At 41.6% G+C, this 17,836-nt stretch overlaps 2 protein-coding genes across 4 annotated transcripts in view; one reads left to right on the forward strand and one right to left on the reverse strand.

The window, feature by feature from the left end:
• Positions 1 to 15,521, forward strand: part of PIEZO1 (piezo type mechanosensitive ion channel component 1 (Er blood group)) — a 123,523-nt gene extending 108,002 nt beyond the window's left edge. For all 3 annotated transcript variants that reach the window (XM_063437630.1, XM_063437631.1, XM_063437632.1), the window contains 9 exons: positions 35 to 193; positions 482 to 629; positions 2,182 to 2,370; positions 2,478 to 2,570; positions 2,872 to 3,044; positions 3,976 to 4,098; positions 11,842 to 11,921; positions 13,752 to 13,950; positions 14,546 to 15,521. In XM_063437630.1, coding sequence (XP_063293700.1) covers positions 35 to 193; positions 482 to 629; positions 2,182 to 2,370; positions 2,478 to 2,570; positions 2,872 to 3,044; positions 3,976 to 4,098; positions 11,842 to 11,921; positions 13,752 to 13,950; positions 14,546 to 14,795 — 1,414 coding nt within the window. In that variant the 3' untranslated portion in view covers positions 14,796 to 15,521. The remainder of the gene's footprint in view (positions 1 to 34; positions 194 to 481; positions 630 to 2,181; positions 2,371 to 2,477; positions 2,571 to 2,871; positions 3,045 to 3,975; positions 4,099 to 11,841; positions 11,922 to 13,751; positions 13,951 to 14,545) is intronic.
• Positions 15,522 to 15,901: 380 nt separating this feature from the next.
• The window catches only part of CTU2 (cytosolic thiouridylase subunit 2), a 34,308-nt gene continuing 32,373 nt past the window's right edge, over positions 15,902 to 17,836 (reverse strand). The window contains exon 15 of the mRNA XM_063437633.1: positions 15,902 to 16,459. Coding sequence (XP_063293703.1) covers positions 16,399 to 16,459 — 61 coding nt within the window. The 3' untranslated portion in view covers positions 15,902 to 16,398. The remainder of the gene's footprint in view (positions 16,460 to 17,836) is intronic.

Below are 17,836 nucleotides of genomic sequence, written 5' to 3' on the forward strand. Positions count from 1 at the left end.
TGTGCTTGACTTGTTATCCCTCTTTCACTTACAGGATGTTCAGTCAGAACCCTGTGGCCCAGCTGTGGTATTTTGTAAAATGCATCTACTTTGCCCTGTCTGCTTACCAGATCCGATGTGGCTACCCAACACGTATTCTGGGCAACTTCCTGACCAAGAAATATAACCATGTTAACCTTTTCCTGTTCCAGGGGTGAGTAAAGGAATAGGATAGAGAAATACAGCCTCTAATAGCGTATTCCTATGAGCATTGTATGGATGTGGTTTTTGGTTTTGCTTGTCTGTGGGGCCTTTATGGTGTTTCGATGTGCGCTACTCCATAGAGATGTGTGTGCAACAAATCTAAATATGGTGAGTTACTTGGCTTGCTCACTACTGAGATAAGCATTGTCCTTTGAGTGCCTGAAGGGTGAGCAATGTGTCCTTTTACTTCACTCAGAGTAGAATGTACTATTAACACATTTTTGTCCCTATTCTTCAGTTTCCGTTTGGTACCTTTCCTGGTGGAACTCCGAGCGGTGATGGACTGGGTGTGGACAGATACCACCTTGTCTCTATCCAACTGGATGTGTGTGGAGGACATTTACGCCAACATCTTCATCATCAAATGCAGCCGTGAGACAGAAAAGGTAAGTCTCAGCTGCCCTCAACCTTTCTCTGACTTTAACATTTAAAGGTGTAATAAAGTCTGTGTTTACTGTCTGGGAATGATGAACACATCCCACAAACTGCTGAAAGCTACCAGTTTTCTTTTTTTTTTTAAACATTTAGACAGAAGCATCTGCTGTAAGCAATATCCTTACCAACTAAGGCAGGCAGAAAGCAAGAACTGAGTTTTGGACCTCACAGGCATTCTATCTACATACATCGTTGACTGTATCATTTCATCAAGGACAGATGGAAGTTTTATAAAGAAAATAAAAAGAGGATGGCTTCAAAATAGATCTCTAGGCTTAATTTTATTAGGAGAAGGGGCTATTGAAAATAGCTGAGATGACATGGCTTATTTTTTCTCACATTTGGCTATTTTGCTTATGATTTGCATTTCCCTTGCCAAATTATCCACAGTTCCCCATTGTTTTCAATTTAGCACCAATGTAATTTAATGATGAGTTTACTGGTTACTGGCCCCTGTTAAAGTGCCGCCTGGAGCCGTGGCCCCACGGCTGCCAATTGACTGGAAGGCCCTGATCGTGGGAATACAACTTGCAGGTTTAGATCATGGGAGATGATGCCGGAACAGCTTGAGATTGTCCCGTTGGCTTCTCCTGCACCACGGAGTGAGTGTAAAGTCTTATTTAGACTCTTAACACTTCCGAAATCCCAAATGTGCTACGGCAACCTTTTAAATGAAATCTGGCTAATCTATTCTTCCCACTCTCTCTACCACTCACAGTATTAACAGCTGTAAGACACCAACATATGATGTCGATGGTTTACTGCCCATCAGTCATTTGACTTGGCATAAAAATATATACAGTTTACGCACATAAGTATGATATGCTAATTCATTGTTTATCAAACCCAAAGCTAAGATGCCTTAAACCTAGGACAGAAAGCTTTTACTTCCAAACAAAGAATAATAGCGATCAGCACAATAACATCGCTGTTCCGCCAATGATTTAGTCATAGCTCACATGTTAAGACTTTATCATATTTTCATACACACGACTCACATGTCTGAACATAGTTAAATTGTTGCGTCTAGGCTCAAACAGAATGCACATTGTCTGGCAGACTTTTCTCATGGATCAGATTGTGTCTGTCACATTGATTTGAAAAACCAAAAAACAAACAAAACAAAAAAATAAGCAGAATCAAATGTATGTGTAAATTTGTGAGGTTTTATAAATAAATGAATACATGAAAACCTATTTACCTTTGCAAGCAATAATAATGATGAAAGAAACAAAAATTATCGTTTTAATATTCTACTAAAAAAATAGTTTCTAGAAAAACATTAATTATTTTAATGCATGAGTCATGCTAATTAAAACCACTCCTGAAGCTGTGCCCTTGGGATTACGGGGTGATTACCATCTTGTAAGAGTCGGTCGGATTAATAAAGCCTTTTTAGTTTATGAAATGAGATGTCCCCTAAATCGGACGAGTTTAATATTTCTTCCGTGAGTCATGTTCTCTTCTTTGGCTGACTGTGTGAAACATTTTCATTTGTTCCAGAAATACCCCCAACCGAAAGGGCAGAAGAAAAAGAAGATGGTTAAATATGGAATGGGTGGTCTGATCATAGTCTTTCTTATCTGCATCATCTGGTTCCCGTTACTGTTTATGTCCTTAGTGCGTTCTGTGGTAGGAGTGGTCAATCATCCAATTGATGTGACGGTCACCTTTAAACTTGGGGGGTATGAGGTAAGAACAAGAAGGGTGACGGAAAGATAATTGGAACGTGGGTGGGACAACCCATGCATCACGTACAGTATTTAGTAATACAATGTCTGATATATTTCCATCCTCAGCCCCTGTTCACCATGAGTGCCCAGCAGCAGTCCATTCAACCATTTACCCAGCAGGAATACGAGACTCTGACATATCGTTTCGAGAGACAGCCAGTGAGTATATCTTGTCCCTTATTGGAGGTTTGAATCAATACATCACAAGAAAAGGAATTTAAATCTCAGGTTTTGGATGTGAACATTTAAAATGTTAAATACATATAATGACAAGAGAAAAGATAAATCTTATGGTGAATAATTCTCAAACCATCTTCAAGAACATTTAAGATCCATGCTTGAGAAGTTCTTCACCATGAGGATCTTGATATAATCCTGTCTGCGGAGTAATTCTCTTGGTGATATTGTTACCGTATCAATGTGCAGTCACAGAGGTCTTCTATGTTCTGTTCCCATACAGATAGCCATGCAGTTCATCTCCCTCTACAGCTTTGACGACATTGTGACTGCTCGAATTGAGGGGAGCTCAGGGTCTGTTTGGGGAATCAGTCCTCCGAGCCGCGAACAAATGAGACGGGAGCTGCAAAATGGATCGTCTGATATTACACTACGGTTTACCTGGGACTTTCAAAGGTAAGAAATGGGAGACATTTCTCAGCATTTACCTTTTACTCCTTTGTGCCAAGAAGTAAATGGGACATTCCAGACCCCTAAAGCACTTCAGCTTGCTTCATTTTACAAATAGTGCAGATTTCAATAGATTTGCCTTTTTTTTTTTTTTAAGAACCTTGTTACACCCCCATAGCTGTCAATCCAGCAACCGATCCTGTTGCTTCTTGGTTTGGTTAGGTCAGTTGAGCTAAACTTAAGAGGCAGCAATTACCCGGAATACCTGCCTTGCAAAAACTTGTTGTTGAGCTGCATTGGGATTTCTGTGATTGGACAGACACAGAAAGTCTGGGCGGGGTTAGAAGGGGAGGGCTTGCAAAGGCAGCAGACAGGAGAACTTAAAGGGACACTCCAGGCACCCAGACCACTTCTGCCCACTAGAGGGCACTTCCAGGTTTATAACACACATTTTGTGTGCTGTAGCATCGCTGGATGTCCTCACGCTATGTGAGGACCTCCAGCGTCGCTGAAATCCCCATAGGAAAGCATTTGTTTTCAATGCTTTCCTATGGGGAGGTCTAATGCGCGTGCGTTTTAACCCCTTCAGCAACTTGGGATGGGGGGTGGGAGGGAGAGGGGACCTGCAGTGCCAGGAAAACAGTTTGTTTTCCTGGCACTGGAGAGTCCCTTTAAGCTTTTGCAAGCTTGTTTTAGATATACCCACAATTAAAACATGCGTGTTTTCATGCGTGGTATATCTATGAAACGGGTATATGCGTGGTATATCTATGAAATAAATTTTTGTTATTTGTTTTTACACTTTAAACCAAGTGTAAAAAGTTACATCTATTCTAGACATTGTACATCAATCCATCTATATTCAGCTCCATGTATCGCCTTTACATATCCATCCACTGACCTCCATGTAAAACATATCCTGTTCTCTCTGTTCCAGGGACCTGGCGAAGGGGGGCACTGTTGAGCACACATTTGAAAAACATACCAAAGACCTAGAGCCTGGGAGTCCTGTGCGGAAGGAATTGGCAGACCTTCTACAGGGGGTACGGGACACCCCAGTGTAAGTGCCAATGTATATGATTAGACCATTGTTTAGAAACCAAATCTGTGGAATCTGAATAGTTTTACACCTGCAGCTTATGAACTCTACCTACTGCCTGGAAGCACTTTCAAGACCTACTTGGTTGCCTGTAGTCTAGGTACATGTTCTGCAGACACATGGTTATCTAGCCAAACCAAATCTAGACGGGACTGTCCTCTGCCTTTAAATCTGCTCTCCAGCAATTTCAGGCAAAGCTACTGTGTGGAGGGGTCCACCCTGAGTTAGACCATGAGAATGCTGGAGAGGATGCATGGATCCCCTAAGGACCCTTTGAAGTAAGAGTGTATGCTTTGGTTTCTAGGACACAATACTTCCTACTGACAAGCAGATCATGTACATTTCTGAATGTAGAATTAATCTGCTGTATGAGGGAAAGCTGTTATGTGAATTAAATGAATTCCGTATTAAAGGGACAATCTAGGCACTATAACCACTTCATCTAATTGAAGTGCTTATTTTTTCAGGAGTTCCCTGGTGCTGACTTCTGGTTCAGTTTCAAACGGTTTACGAACAGTTTAACACTGAAAGAGGGTCCTCAGTCCTGTCTCCACTGGAGGTATGGCTAGGGCATAATGACACTCAAACATGCAAAATTATACCAACGACTGGCAGCTGTCAGCCCATTTCTGCACGGGCTAACATCGAAGCATTAGCCCAAACAACAAAGATGGGATGGTCTGCAGGCAGAGACCCTTATTAAATGTACATGGTTTTAAGCTGAACTGAGAGTTGAATCCAGGCACCATAACCACTTCAATTTAATATGAAGTAGTTATGGTGTCTATTGTGTCCATTCATCAATCAAGCTATTTCATGGCAAAAAGTAGGAGAATGAATGTCAACATAGGAGCCTAACACATACTGTATAGGTCTTAAAGTTATCTGTGTCTAAGGATGTTCACTTGCTTTAATAATACTAATGACCAGGTTTGTACCATGGCTTTGAAAATGTGTATTATGGTGTTTTTTTATTTGTTCTGGTATGCTTTTGAATAGGTTTTAAAGCCTAACCACATAATGGGCATACCAGGGAGATTTTCATATTAAATTATCGATCCAATAGGGGAGGGGAGGGGAGGTATCCATTTAATTTTTTTTTTAATGGCTAAATGACTAACGTCCATAAATCTCTTGTGATGTTTAGAATAGTCTTAATCTTGATTCTGGTCTCTAGACGATATGTACTTTCCAGATAATTCCAAATGATCTTTTGACTTTCTTTTGTTTAAAAATGTGGATGGTCTTTATGTGCACGCAGTCAGCTTGGGATCGGATTAATGATTAATAATGCCCAGCTTGAACTGGAATAGTTAGTAGCATGTTAAATGACATGTGAAATCTTATTTTGGGTAATGATTCAAATTGATTGACCTTTAAAATCCTCCCTCCCCTCTGTTATGAACGGTGAGGCGTATAATTGGAAAGTGCACAGAATTAAATTTCCAAAAGACTTCCGTAATCTATTTAAAGGGAAACCGTCATGTTTTATTATTGAAAAGAACGTATTATGTCCTATGTATACTTCTAATTAACTACCTCTTCTCAGTACATTTCCTAGCCTTGAGATCTGAGCAGGGATTTACCGAAGGGCAAGCTACGGAGTTCCTTTAAGCTTTTGCCAATTCTCAGAGTTCTCATATTATGTTTTTACATTTCCTAGCCTACCCTTACCTTCAGGATGATCATATTTAGGTCCTCTTTGTTCTGAAGCACTGCTTACCTGACCGCAAACCGCAAGCATGAGCTTATTCATCTCAAATCAAAGTTTGCACATGCTAATACTTGGTTACTTGCCTGATCTGCAGTTTGGTAAGCCAGAGGATTTAAAGATAGTGATCTGCAAGGAGCAAAAATTAACCCGGAAATGGCCTCGTATGTTTGCTTTACAAAACAAAGCATAACAAAAATACTGACAGCACAAGAAGGAAAAAACAGAAGACACAGAGATTGACACAACTGCTCGCCTTGTTGAGAAAACAAGAACAACAACATAAGACTACTCCAAACCCACAAATCTTAGAACGACTGGAAGGCACCAGAAGATCCATAACGGAACTGCTTCTGGACGACGCAGCTAAAGCCATCACCTGGTCCAGAAGGACGTTCTACGAAAAGTCAAACAAGATGGACACTCTGTTGGCCAGGACCATACGCCCACGACAGGGTAGAACACACATCACCACAATCAAACACAGGGACGGAACCATATAAAACACCCCGACGGAAATAGCGCAGGTATTCACAGACTACTACAAGAGACTCTATAATCACACTACGAGGGACCCAACTGCACAGGCAGTGGCGAGGGAGAACATGCACACATTCCTGCGAAGCCTAGACATGCCTAAACTCCCGACGGCAGCAACAGCAACAGCAACAATGAACGAAACAATCACCGGGGAGGAAATAGACAGAGCGATAACGCAACTGAAAGGCAATAAAGCTCCAGGGCCAGACGGATTCGACGGGGCCTACTACAAAACGTATAGAGAAGAACTTACACCTCGCCTAGAAAGACTCTTCAATAATTTTATGGAGGGAGGCAACCCTGAGAGCGAGATGTCATTGGCCAACATCATACTCCTTCCGAAACCGGGCAGGGATCCCCTGTTACCGGAGAACTACAGGCCCATCTCGCTGATCAACCATGACATAAAAATATTAGCGAAAGTCCTGGCAGATCGCCTTAACCCGCACTTGAAAACATTGATACACCCGGACCAAGTGGGCTTTATACCAGAGCGACAACTGTTTGAAAACACCAGACGGAACATTGACCTCATATGGCGTCAGCAAACAGTTGGCTCTCCCACGGCAATCATAGCAATAGACGCCGAAAAGGCCTTCGACAGGGTCGAATGGCCCTATCTGTTCCACCTCCTCGAACACCAGGGATTCCCAGAAAAATATGTAGCCACGATTAAGGCAATGTATAATCAAGTATATGCGCAAGTTAAAATTACGGGAGCGAGGTCCACACCCTTTCAATTGAGCAATGGGACCCGGCAGGGATGCCCCCTATCGCCATTATTGTTCGTACTGACCCTGGAGCCGCTATTGCAAGCTCTACGCCAGCACCAACGGATACACGGCGTCACAATTGGAGGACAGGAGTTCTTAGTGTCGGCCTATGCCGACGACGTCCTGTTAACGATTACAGAACCAAAAGATTCCATGGCGGCTCTGCAAGAAGTACTAGCACGATTCGGTGAATTCTCCGGTCACAGGGCTAATCTAGAAAAATCAAGTGCACTAATAATGGGCCTGTCCGCGGCGGACACGGCAGAGCTGGGGGCAACATATAACATCCCAATAGCTACAGATCACATAAAATACCTAGGGATTCAACTCCCAAAGGACCCGGCCAAACTATACCACCTAAACTACACCCCACTGCTACGAACCCTAATTCATGATATGGACAAGTGGATAGATAAACCTCTCTTGGATCGGGCGTATACACGCTGTAAAGATGAATGTGCTGCCCCGTATCCTATTCCTCTTTCAGGCGCTCCCAGTTAAACTACTAAAATCAGATCTAGCACCCTTACAAAAGGCGACCGGAGACTTTATATGGCAGAATAGGCGGCACAGGATATCCCGAAACATATTATACAGACACAAACAGAGAGGAGGATTAGGGCTCCCACACTTCTACTTCTATTATCTAGCTGCGCAATTAGCACAGGTAGCCATGTGGCACACACCTTTGGAGGTGAGGAGATGGGTGGATTTGGAGTCCCTTCTCACCGGCCCCGATCTACCACAATATCACATATGGGTACCCAGAGGAGACAGGCCGATACTGAGAACCTCCTGTCCGGCTATCCTAAACTCCTTGAGATTATGGGACGCGTCTGCGTCCAAATACAAGCTAGCGACATCCCCTTCCCCACTTACCCCACTTCTAAGAAACAGAGCTTTCCCCCCGGGAATGGCAGCCAGGGAATTTGCGAACATGGAAAAGGTGGGATTACAGAGAATATGCCACATGTTTGGTGGCAACGGCATAGTTACGTTCGAACAAATAAAACAAGGGACACATCTCACCCCTAGGGACTTTTTTCGGTATATGCAAATCACAGATTTTGTGCGCAGCCCCCACATACAGAGAGCAGGGACAGCCACACTAACGTTCTATGAGAAAATGTGCTTAAAAGAAACCACACCAACCGGCCTCATTACGATACTGTACGCACACATTTGCGCAGAAACAGAAGAATGGGGTACATTAACATACACAGAGACATGGGAAAAGGAATTGGGAGAGGTCCTGGAGGGAGTAGAGTGGAAGGAAATATGGGAAGCAAACACCGCGGTGTCCATATGTGTATCCCTCCAGGAGCAATCCTATAAAACCATGTTTCGGTGGTATGCCACCCCGGTGAAACTTTTTCACATGCGCCAAACACCGACAGACGAATGCTGGAGAGGATGTGGCCACAGAGGCACATATTTCCACATGTGGTGGGAATGCCCACGGGTACAAACATACTGGTCAAAAATATTTGACCTGCTACAACAGATACTCCACAGGGCACCAGAGCTTAACCCTTGGACATATTTATTGAATAGAGCGTTGGATAATTGGACGGCCAGGGAACAAAAATTAATACACAAGGTAACACTAGCAGCGCGTAGAACCCTGGCACAGGCGTGGCTCAAGGTGGAATTGCCTCCCATTCGGAAGGTAATCTCCAACCTGAAAGACGTATACTTAATGGATAAATTGACGGCCACAGTGAGAGGATCCATGTCCAGATTTGAAAAACTCTGGGAACCATGGACTAGTAGCGAACTCTCCCGAGACATAGGTTAATCGAGGAAGACACCCGGTCATTGGACGCCCTTCACGCAACTAGGGAACGGCACATCCCCCTCCCCCCACCCCACCTCCACCCCTCTTTCCAGATCTCAACTCTTCTTACTCATCTCAGATCTCACCTCTTCTCTCTTCTTTCTCTTCTTCTTCTTCACATACTCTCTATTATCTGAGGGGACTGTTGGCCCCCAATCCTAGAATACCACGGACGTAATGACTTCTGGCCAGACCAGGACAGCTACAGTAGGATTGGAGACACAACCCCCAACCAAATTGAGTAATTAATCATTTAACAACAGCCTCGTTGGCACAGATAGTTTGTTTAGAGATATATTCTGCTGGTTCGTTACTTCAATTGTATGAAAAATATAAAATGTGTAATGTCTTTGTTACAATGCGGGCACGACAACAGCGGCCCAAAGGTACACTTGTAATGCACCAGGAAGGATTTCAAACTTTATATCAACTATACAATGTACAATGCATATTTGTCTGCAAATGTTGTAATGAGACTATCACGCAAAAATAAAGTTTAAAAAAAAAAAAAAAAATACTGACAGGTTTACGTTAATATAAATGTCATTTAGATTAAATAAAGGGACAGGTTTGCAGTAGCCATTATATTATAGTGCAACTCCTTTAAATATTAACTAACACATTGCGTTTTACTGTTACCAAAGCATATAAACTACAGACAGACCGCCGGCTAAATACATTTTATAGATCAGTCCAGGTCTGTTTCCAAACTCTTTAAAAGTTGAATTTGTAGTTTCTCTACATCACATTACTACTAAATCTGCCCAGAGTACAGCAGGTAGACTGACATGGAGGCTACTAAGAGTTAGACAAGCTTGCCTTTGTTCTCCATACTATTTGGATTCTTGATAAACGAGGCAGTTCAGCTTGAAATTTTATAGCACAAAAAGGTCAAAATGATGCAAAATAAATAAATAATTCGTGCCCCCTGTTACGGACCGTTTCAGCATAAAAGGGAATAAATCGGTTTAGGCGATAATCCCCTTTTCCAAACAGGCACAGCTACTGCAGAACATCAAAACTCACGAACTGGATATAGATGAATAAGGTAGCACTCCAGCTGGAACCTCACGAATAGCTGCTAGCAGATGAATAGGAAAAGCAGACATCAGCTTACACTCCTAGCAGTCAAATCTCCAACAGCATACAGTGAATCCCCCCAAGAACGAGACAAGGCTCCGTGTTGAAGGTCAAGCAGTGGTCTGTTTATTCAGGGTTACCTGCCCCTGTATTTATGCAGGTCTCCCACCTGGTGGACACTCCCCTAGGGGACCAGATGGAAGACTGAAACAGCAGACAGACATGTATCATTTTCGTACACACAGCCACAATACTTTCCCACAATGCATCCTGGTTTCCTCCTCCCTGCCCTGGAGATAATTAATGAAGTAATTCAATTATCTCCTAAGACAAAGGCCAGACTCCATTATGCACATGGTGACACAGAAACAGACTATCACTTTAAAATACATACAGACACGTAACATCCCCAGATAGCTCAGGTCTGGGCGCACATTATTAGGTGAATGGCACCCAGACCACACAAATACATTTTAATTGCCATGGAGCCAAAGTCTTTAATTATACGAACAGGCTCCATGGCATTGCTATCTGGGTTACTACAGTTCACATAAAATACCGAATTCCCTGCATTCACCAAATCCATACGAATTAGAACCAGGGGCTGGAGGTTCAGCGGTGCCTGCACGTAAAAGTGTCCGATTTTGGTGCATGAAAGCCGGGCAGAAAAGTGTTGGCTGCCCGGGGAGCTCCAGAACAGCGCCACCTAGCGGCCGCTAAGTGTAACAGCGGCCACACAGTTAACAGGCAATTAACCGCAGCTTCAGGGAGGTAAATTGGCAGCACACTCCAGCTTCTGGGTGGCCAATTAAAAACGCCGGCCGGCTTCCCACGGCTCTGGGGAGGTTGGTGAACGGCTGTTTGTTCGGTAGATGAAATCCCACCAAGGCAGCCTACCGGATGAAATCTACCGAACTGCTGTGCAGAAAGGGAGAAATAAATCCTTCTGCACAGTAAAATTAACCCTTTAGCTGCCGGTCCATAATCCAAAGGCAGCAGGTGGGCAACCAGGCTCCTCCAATACAATGTGGCGAGATTGGTTTCGTCACACCCCCTCTCCTCAAAACAAATATAAGTGTAGACACATTAAAAAGGATAAAGGTGTGGTACAAACCCCCTTCTGAAATTCTGAATCACAATGAAATACCAGAGTATTGTACAAATTATTGCAATAATCGTGTAATACAGAAAACTTAAAATAACTGAATAGGTATGATGGAACCACTCACATCATGCAGAGTATTTAGCCGGTTCTGTAAAAAGTGTCTAAGGTGCCCACAAAGTACAGGCAATCATCTGGACATCTATATAGAATTAATACTGGGACAAAGAGCGCACTACGTCAAGGATTAAAATGGTGATCTTTTAATTGCGTGTTTACAAAAGAAACTCTTTTAGTCGTGGTATTATTCTTCAACAGATTACATTTTTTTGTTTATACTCCTGTTGGGCACCATGTGAATGGCATAACTACCCATTTTGTAATTCTGGGTTTCCTTTACACCAGCCTGATGAGCAGATTAACCCCTTAAGGACCAAACTTCTGGAATAAAAGGGAATCATGACGTGTCAGGCACGTCATGTGTCCTTAAGGGGTTAAAGGAAGTTTAAATTAATAGAAAAGATTGCTAGCTCTTGCATCTTGTTTAAAGCGGCTCGCATTTTGGGCTGTGCTGGGGAGTTATGGTACTTTGTTGTGTGCTTAATTCTCTGAGATTAGTAGGATTTGGATGTGGTTTGTGACTCTATCAATATTCTTACAGCACTGTGCAGCACTTGTTTCCAAAATACATCCGTGCCCCCAACGGGCCAGAAGCCAATCCAGTCAAACAGCTGCAGCCAGGTACGTTAAATTGAATGCCCCTCTTTGTGCACGTTGATACTTGTTCTCTATGTTCTTTATTTTGTTGAAAGGGAAACTCTAAGCATGAAAAGTTTCTCTTTACAAATTAATATAAAGGGGTAGTAAGTTACCAGGAGCTCTCTTTATTCGTAAACGTATTTATAATATTAGTGTTTCTATAACCAATATTTCATTAAAGGGACACAAGTCACCAAAACAACTTTAGCATAAAACTGTTTTTGTGTATAGATCATGCCCCTGTAGTTTCACTGTTCAATTCTCTGCCTTTTAGGAGTTAATTCACTTATTTCTGTTTATGCAGCCCTAGTCACACCCCCCCCCCCCCCCCCTGGCTGTGACTTACACAGCCTGCAAGAAAACAAAATGGTTTCATTCTCAATCCGATATAACTTACTTTAAAAGCTTTTATCTCTTGCTCTGTAAATTGAACTTCAATTAAATACAAGAGGCTCCAATGGGGTCTAGAACACTACTAACAGAGGAGGAGATAAGAAAATCTAAATGAAACACAATTTGCAATAAAGGAAGTGTAAACATTAGATGACTGTTCACTGGACTGTTTAGAAAGGCTGTGTAAGTCACATTCAGGGAAGTGTGACTAGGGCTGCATAAACAAAGGGATTTAAAGGGACACTATAGTAACCAAAACAACTTTAGCTTAATGAAGCAGTTTTGGTGTATAGATAATGTCTCTGAAGTTTCACTGCCATTTTGTAGTTAAATCACGTTTGTTTGTACAGCCCTAGCCCCACCTCCCCTGGTTGTGACTCACACAGCATGCATGCAAAAAATGTTTCACTTTCAATGTTTTTATCTCCTGCTGTCTAACTTGAATTAACACACAGGAGGCTCCTGCAGTGTGTAGCAAGATATTAACAGTGCAGGGGGTACAACATTTTATATTAAACAGAGTGTCCAATAAAGGAATTATACGCATTAGATGACTCTTTACAGGAAGTGTTTAGCAAGTCACATGCAGGGAGGTGTGACTAGGGTGCATAAACAAACAAACTCCTAAAAGTCAGAATTGAGCAGTGAGACTGCAGGGACATGATCTACACACCAAAACTGCTTCATTAAACTAGAGTTGTTTTGGTGACTATAGTGTTCCTTTAACTCCTGAATGGAAGAGAATTGAGCAGTGGTAATGCAGAGGCATGATCTATTCACAAACTACTTAATTGAGCTCAAGATGTTTTGGTGACTATAGTCCCCTTTTAGGAGTGATTCACCATTTCAAAATGTGGTTATATTAGAACAGTAAAATAGGTTATTTATGAAGTTCAGCATTTGCCAAGAAAATTGAGCAACTCAAACGATAAAATGAGTCGTTCAGTAACAACTAAATGCACCCAGAGTTAATGCTCTCACCTGGATCAGGATAGAATTCTGAATAACACTTCTACAGCTAGCTGGGAAATATTGAAACCATAAATAAATGCAGTTAACCAAATGGTGGGTATTAGAAATGACCACATCTTCAGGTCCCTCTTGTTTTATTGTGTAAAGCCCCTGCCCCACAGAAGATTCTGCTATGATAACAGCTTAATGTGGTTAAGGGCTCTATGTACTAAGCAATGCAGTTTACACATCCAAAATTCTAATTTAGAGGGAAAATATCTAGTTCAGCTTAGACAGTTTTCCATATCTATTTAAGTGGAACTTTGCTACTAAAAAGCTCACAGTTGTCTAGTGAAAAAACCTCTTCAAATAAAAAAAGTCCATAAAAACACATGTAATCCGATTGAAAGTAATTTCCAGTTTGGGACTGGAGCTACGACATGTCTAATGTGGTTCTTTGTCTGGTAGATGAGGAGGAGGATTACCTGGACGTAGAAGTTCAGTTGAACAGAAAGCGAATCGGCGAAGGAAATGGCACAAGCAGTTTCGTGGAGTGGTGGGTGATCAAGCTGGCGGACTGCGAGGGTGAAGACTGTAATATACTGCCCATGGTGATTTTCAATGACAAGGTCAGCCCTCCAAGCCTGGGCTTTCTAGCAGGATACGGGTGAGTTCCAAACAGTCTGCTATAAGTCATAAATGTCATCTTCTATATGTTGAAACTCAGTCTTTAAAAATACAGCTAACCGCATTCTAAACACCGTAAATTAACATTCAAAGGTTCTATATTCATTTAATTATGATGGAGTGTTTTAAAGTATATTTGTGTATTTAAGTTAAAGAGGTTGGTTACCTCTAATCCAGTTGCAAGAGGGTCCACTCCACCTCTGAGAGATCTTCATAACTGATCTCCCAGCCAATCTTTCTCTAAGAGCATATATGCAGTTGTTGCCACACTGCTCCAGCAATGCTTCTTATTGGAAAGCCTGTGGAGAAGATCACAAGAGGGCAACCTAGATTCTCTATGAATGTTTTAAATTCAAGAGAAATTGGTACTATTAACCTCTAAAGCACCTCGGCATGCTGCTAAACCGGTTTGGAGTGTTCCTTTGAATATGTTAAGGGATCTCAACATAAAATGAGTCACATTTGTACATTTCAGAAACTTCCATATAGCGTTCACTAGTTTCGCACGTCAAAGGAAAAGTTGAGTCATTTTGTTGAAGTTCTAGTTTAGTAACCCTGCTTCTTGTCTCACACAGGATTATGGGCCTGTACGTCTCCATTGTGCTGGTGATTGGGAAGTTTGTACGTGGCTTCTTCAGCGAGATCTCTCACTCTATTATGTTCGAGGAGTTGCCGTGCGTAGATCGGATTCTCAAGCTGTGCCAAGATATCTATGTGGTGAGAGAACGCGGAGAGTTGGCCTTAGAAGAAGAACTCTATGCCAAACTCATCTTCTTGTACCGATCGCCAGAAACCATGATCAAATGGACTATAGAGAAAGACTAGTGAAAACTATTTTATGGACAATGTACGGGAATGGTTTTAAATGCTGGAAGTACCTGAAGTAATGGTCCTGAAAGAGGAGCAAGTTCCGGACCGTATTTTTAATACTACAATTTATAAACTGCAGAAAGAAGGCAAGACACTACTGATCCACAGTTAAGAGAAGGATTTACGATGCCGCTGTTTTTTTCTATCGCAGCTCCTCGTGGTGAGAGTAACCTTTTAAATCTGTGTTGCTGGTCTTCATAAAAGCACTACCACAGCTGATCGAAAGGAACCTTTTGTCTTGAATACTGCTAGGCACCATCACTAGATATTTATATGCTGCTCAGTGTTGGAAGGTCCAGCTTCTGGCCAAATATGTTTATAACCATTACGGACGTTTGAATAGTGCCGACCTTATTCTCCTGGACTGTGTAAGGAGGTTCTAGAAAGACTTGTTCTGGACAAGCTAATATTTATATTACTGTTACATCAGTAACTTTACACACTGTCAGACAGGCAGTGTGGAGGAATTACTGTGTGCGGGCAGCAGCCTGGATCTAAGAGCAATAATTCTCTTCCTAATCTGTGTTTTCTGATTACTGTACCAAAGACTAGAGTTTCCACTGTGCACTACTGCAGAGCAGGACTTGAGTTTCTGACATCTCATTCACCTATTTTCTGAACAAAAGAAATGAGATTATCACAATTTTTGTTTTTACTATTAAAAATGGCTTCAGTGAAAAAGTGGAATTCTGCATTTAATACAAAAGATGTATTTCCGAGTTAGCTAGTATACAGTATTCACTGAAATAAGAATTCAAAGTGAATTACAACTTTAAGGCCAAGGTTGGAGAATATTTTCACCTTAACCACTTAAGGACACATGACATGTGTGACATGTCATGATTCCCTTTAACCCCTTAAGGACCGAACTTCTGGAATAAAACTGAAATTTGAGTTGAATTCTCACATTAGTAAATAGCCCTGGTAGTATTGGAACATGCTGTAACACCAACAATGCTTTGCAGTTCTACACTAGCCTGGGCACCCGTGTGCTAGCATATGAAAAGTGTTAACTAAATTTAGCATCCATAAAATTAAAAACAATGTGCACATACAGATTAAAAAAACAAACTTTATTTTGTGGTTCCTGATTCACTAAAAGTGTTTACAAGTATTTAGTTACAAATAAAACATAAAATTCGGAGACATTGATAATATCCAAGGTAGTAGTGTCCTCTGTGTGATAATTCTAAAGAGGATTGTAACTGGTTTTTACCCTGGGAAATAATGTTAAGACTTGCTAGAGGAGATTATGGTAGTGTAAGCTACCATTTAATGCCTCTGCAAAGGCACTAACCTGGCATATGATGCAAATGAGCTCAAACTTCCATTGGTTCCCATGCCTACAAAGACACGTGGTAGCATGTGCTCAATTAATGAGGCAGTGCTCTCTACATTGTTATTACCATTTTTGATGTAGTAAAATGTGATGGTTCTTCACCACAGAAAACACAAGACCACTGCTCTTCCAGCCTCATGCTAGAACGTGATCTGTTATTGAAAAGTCTTGCTGCTCTCTGGTCCTTGATGCTGTGGATGGAGATCGTGTCAACTGAGTTCATGCATCATCAGAGCCATCATCAAGCAGGAACTCCTGTATTTCCTTCCTCATCTCACACCTAATGAAAAATGGAGAAGTTGGTCTGGATCAAACAAATGCATTCCACTTTAGTAAGAAATATTGCAAGTACCAAAGAGACTGTATCCAATCCCAAACCTTTTAGCATAACCATTCTTGTCGTCTTGTTTTATTTAACATTTTAAGATCAGTCGCTTAATCAGCGCCCACAGACAAAAATAAGTCATGATGGAAACACTGGATTAAACAATGTTAAGGACTAGTTCTGGCAAAAGGATTTGGAAATGGGTGGGAGGAAGTGCCTTTCTATTGCCTGGAATAATTAGCTACAGCACCCATAAACCTCTGGCAGGCAATTGGCAATACAGGCATCAGCATCATTTATGGGCTTTATACTATGTTAACTGATGGACATCAATACCCAAACTAGTCCTTAATGTTCTCCTACCAGACCAGGATTTGGGGATTACCCAGTTATGTCTAAGGTGTCTTTAGAAGAAGATGGGGGGAAAAAAAAACAAAAAAAAAAAACACCTTAGACATAACTGGTTAATACCTAAAGTCCATACTGGGAACCACTAACCTGCACCTTTGTGATGGGGCCAAAACTAGGTTTATCTTTCAGGGATAGGCAACCTTCAGGACCCCAGATGTTGGGGACTTCATCTCCCTTGATGCTTTGCCAGCATTGTGACTGTAAGAGCATTATGGGAGATGTAGTCCAAAACATCTGGAGTGCTGAAGGTTGCCTACCCCCGTCTTAGGTAATAGAGTATGAAGCTTTACATTTATTTTTATTTTATTTTGTGGAGCACACCTAAAACACGCCAAACCAGAAAAAAAAAAAAAAAAGCTCCATGTTTTTTAGACAATGACATTACAACTGCCCACCAAAAAAGTTAATGTGTCAACTTATACATTTAATAAATATGAATTCAGAATGGAAATTCTCCATCAAGTTTAAATACTAGCTGCAGTCCTATTTCAACTTGCTGGTGCACAAATATATTCATATAGTGGACCAACAGCTGTTAAATAAATCTTGCCCAGCCATTTTGGTTGCTCAAAGGATCATGGGAGTTGGAGGTACATTTGGATAACGCTAAAGAAGACCAGAGCCACTATTTGATTGCTTACACTATGCATGTGATAAAACTGCCCCCTCCAATAAACCATGATTAAGACACTATACACACATGCCCTCTTATAAGAGAAACAGAAACCAGCATTTTTCAGGAATTAAAATCCTCACATGGGTTTATTCACTATCAGCAAAATGAAACCAGACTGCAGTATTTAGGCTAAAATGTTCAAGCTGTGAACATAGAGTGAAGTTTTTCCCCCCAATCATCACTTTAGGCTAAAGCTTGCAATTCAGTTTTGAATTCACTACACTATTCTGTTTAATGGAGAGAGA

This window comes from Pelobates fuscus, chromosome 12 (genome assembly GCF_036172605.1).
Source record: "Pelobates fuscus isolate aPelFus1 chromosome 12, aPelFus1.pri, whole genome shotgun sequence".
Lineage (NCBI taxonomy): Eukaryota > Metazoa > Chordata > Amphibia > Anura > Pelobatidae > Pelobates > Pelobates fuscus.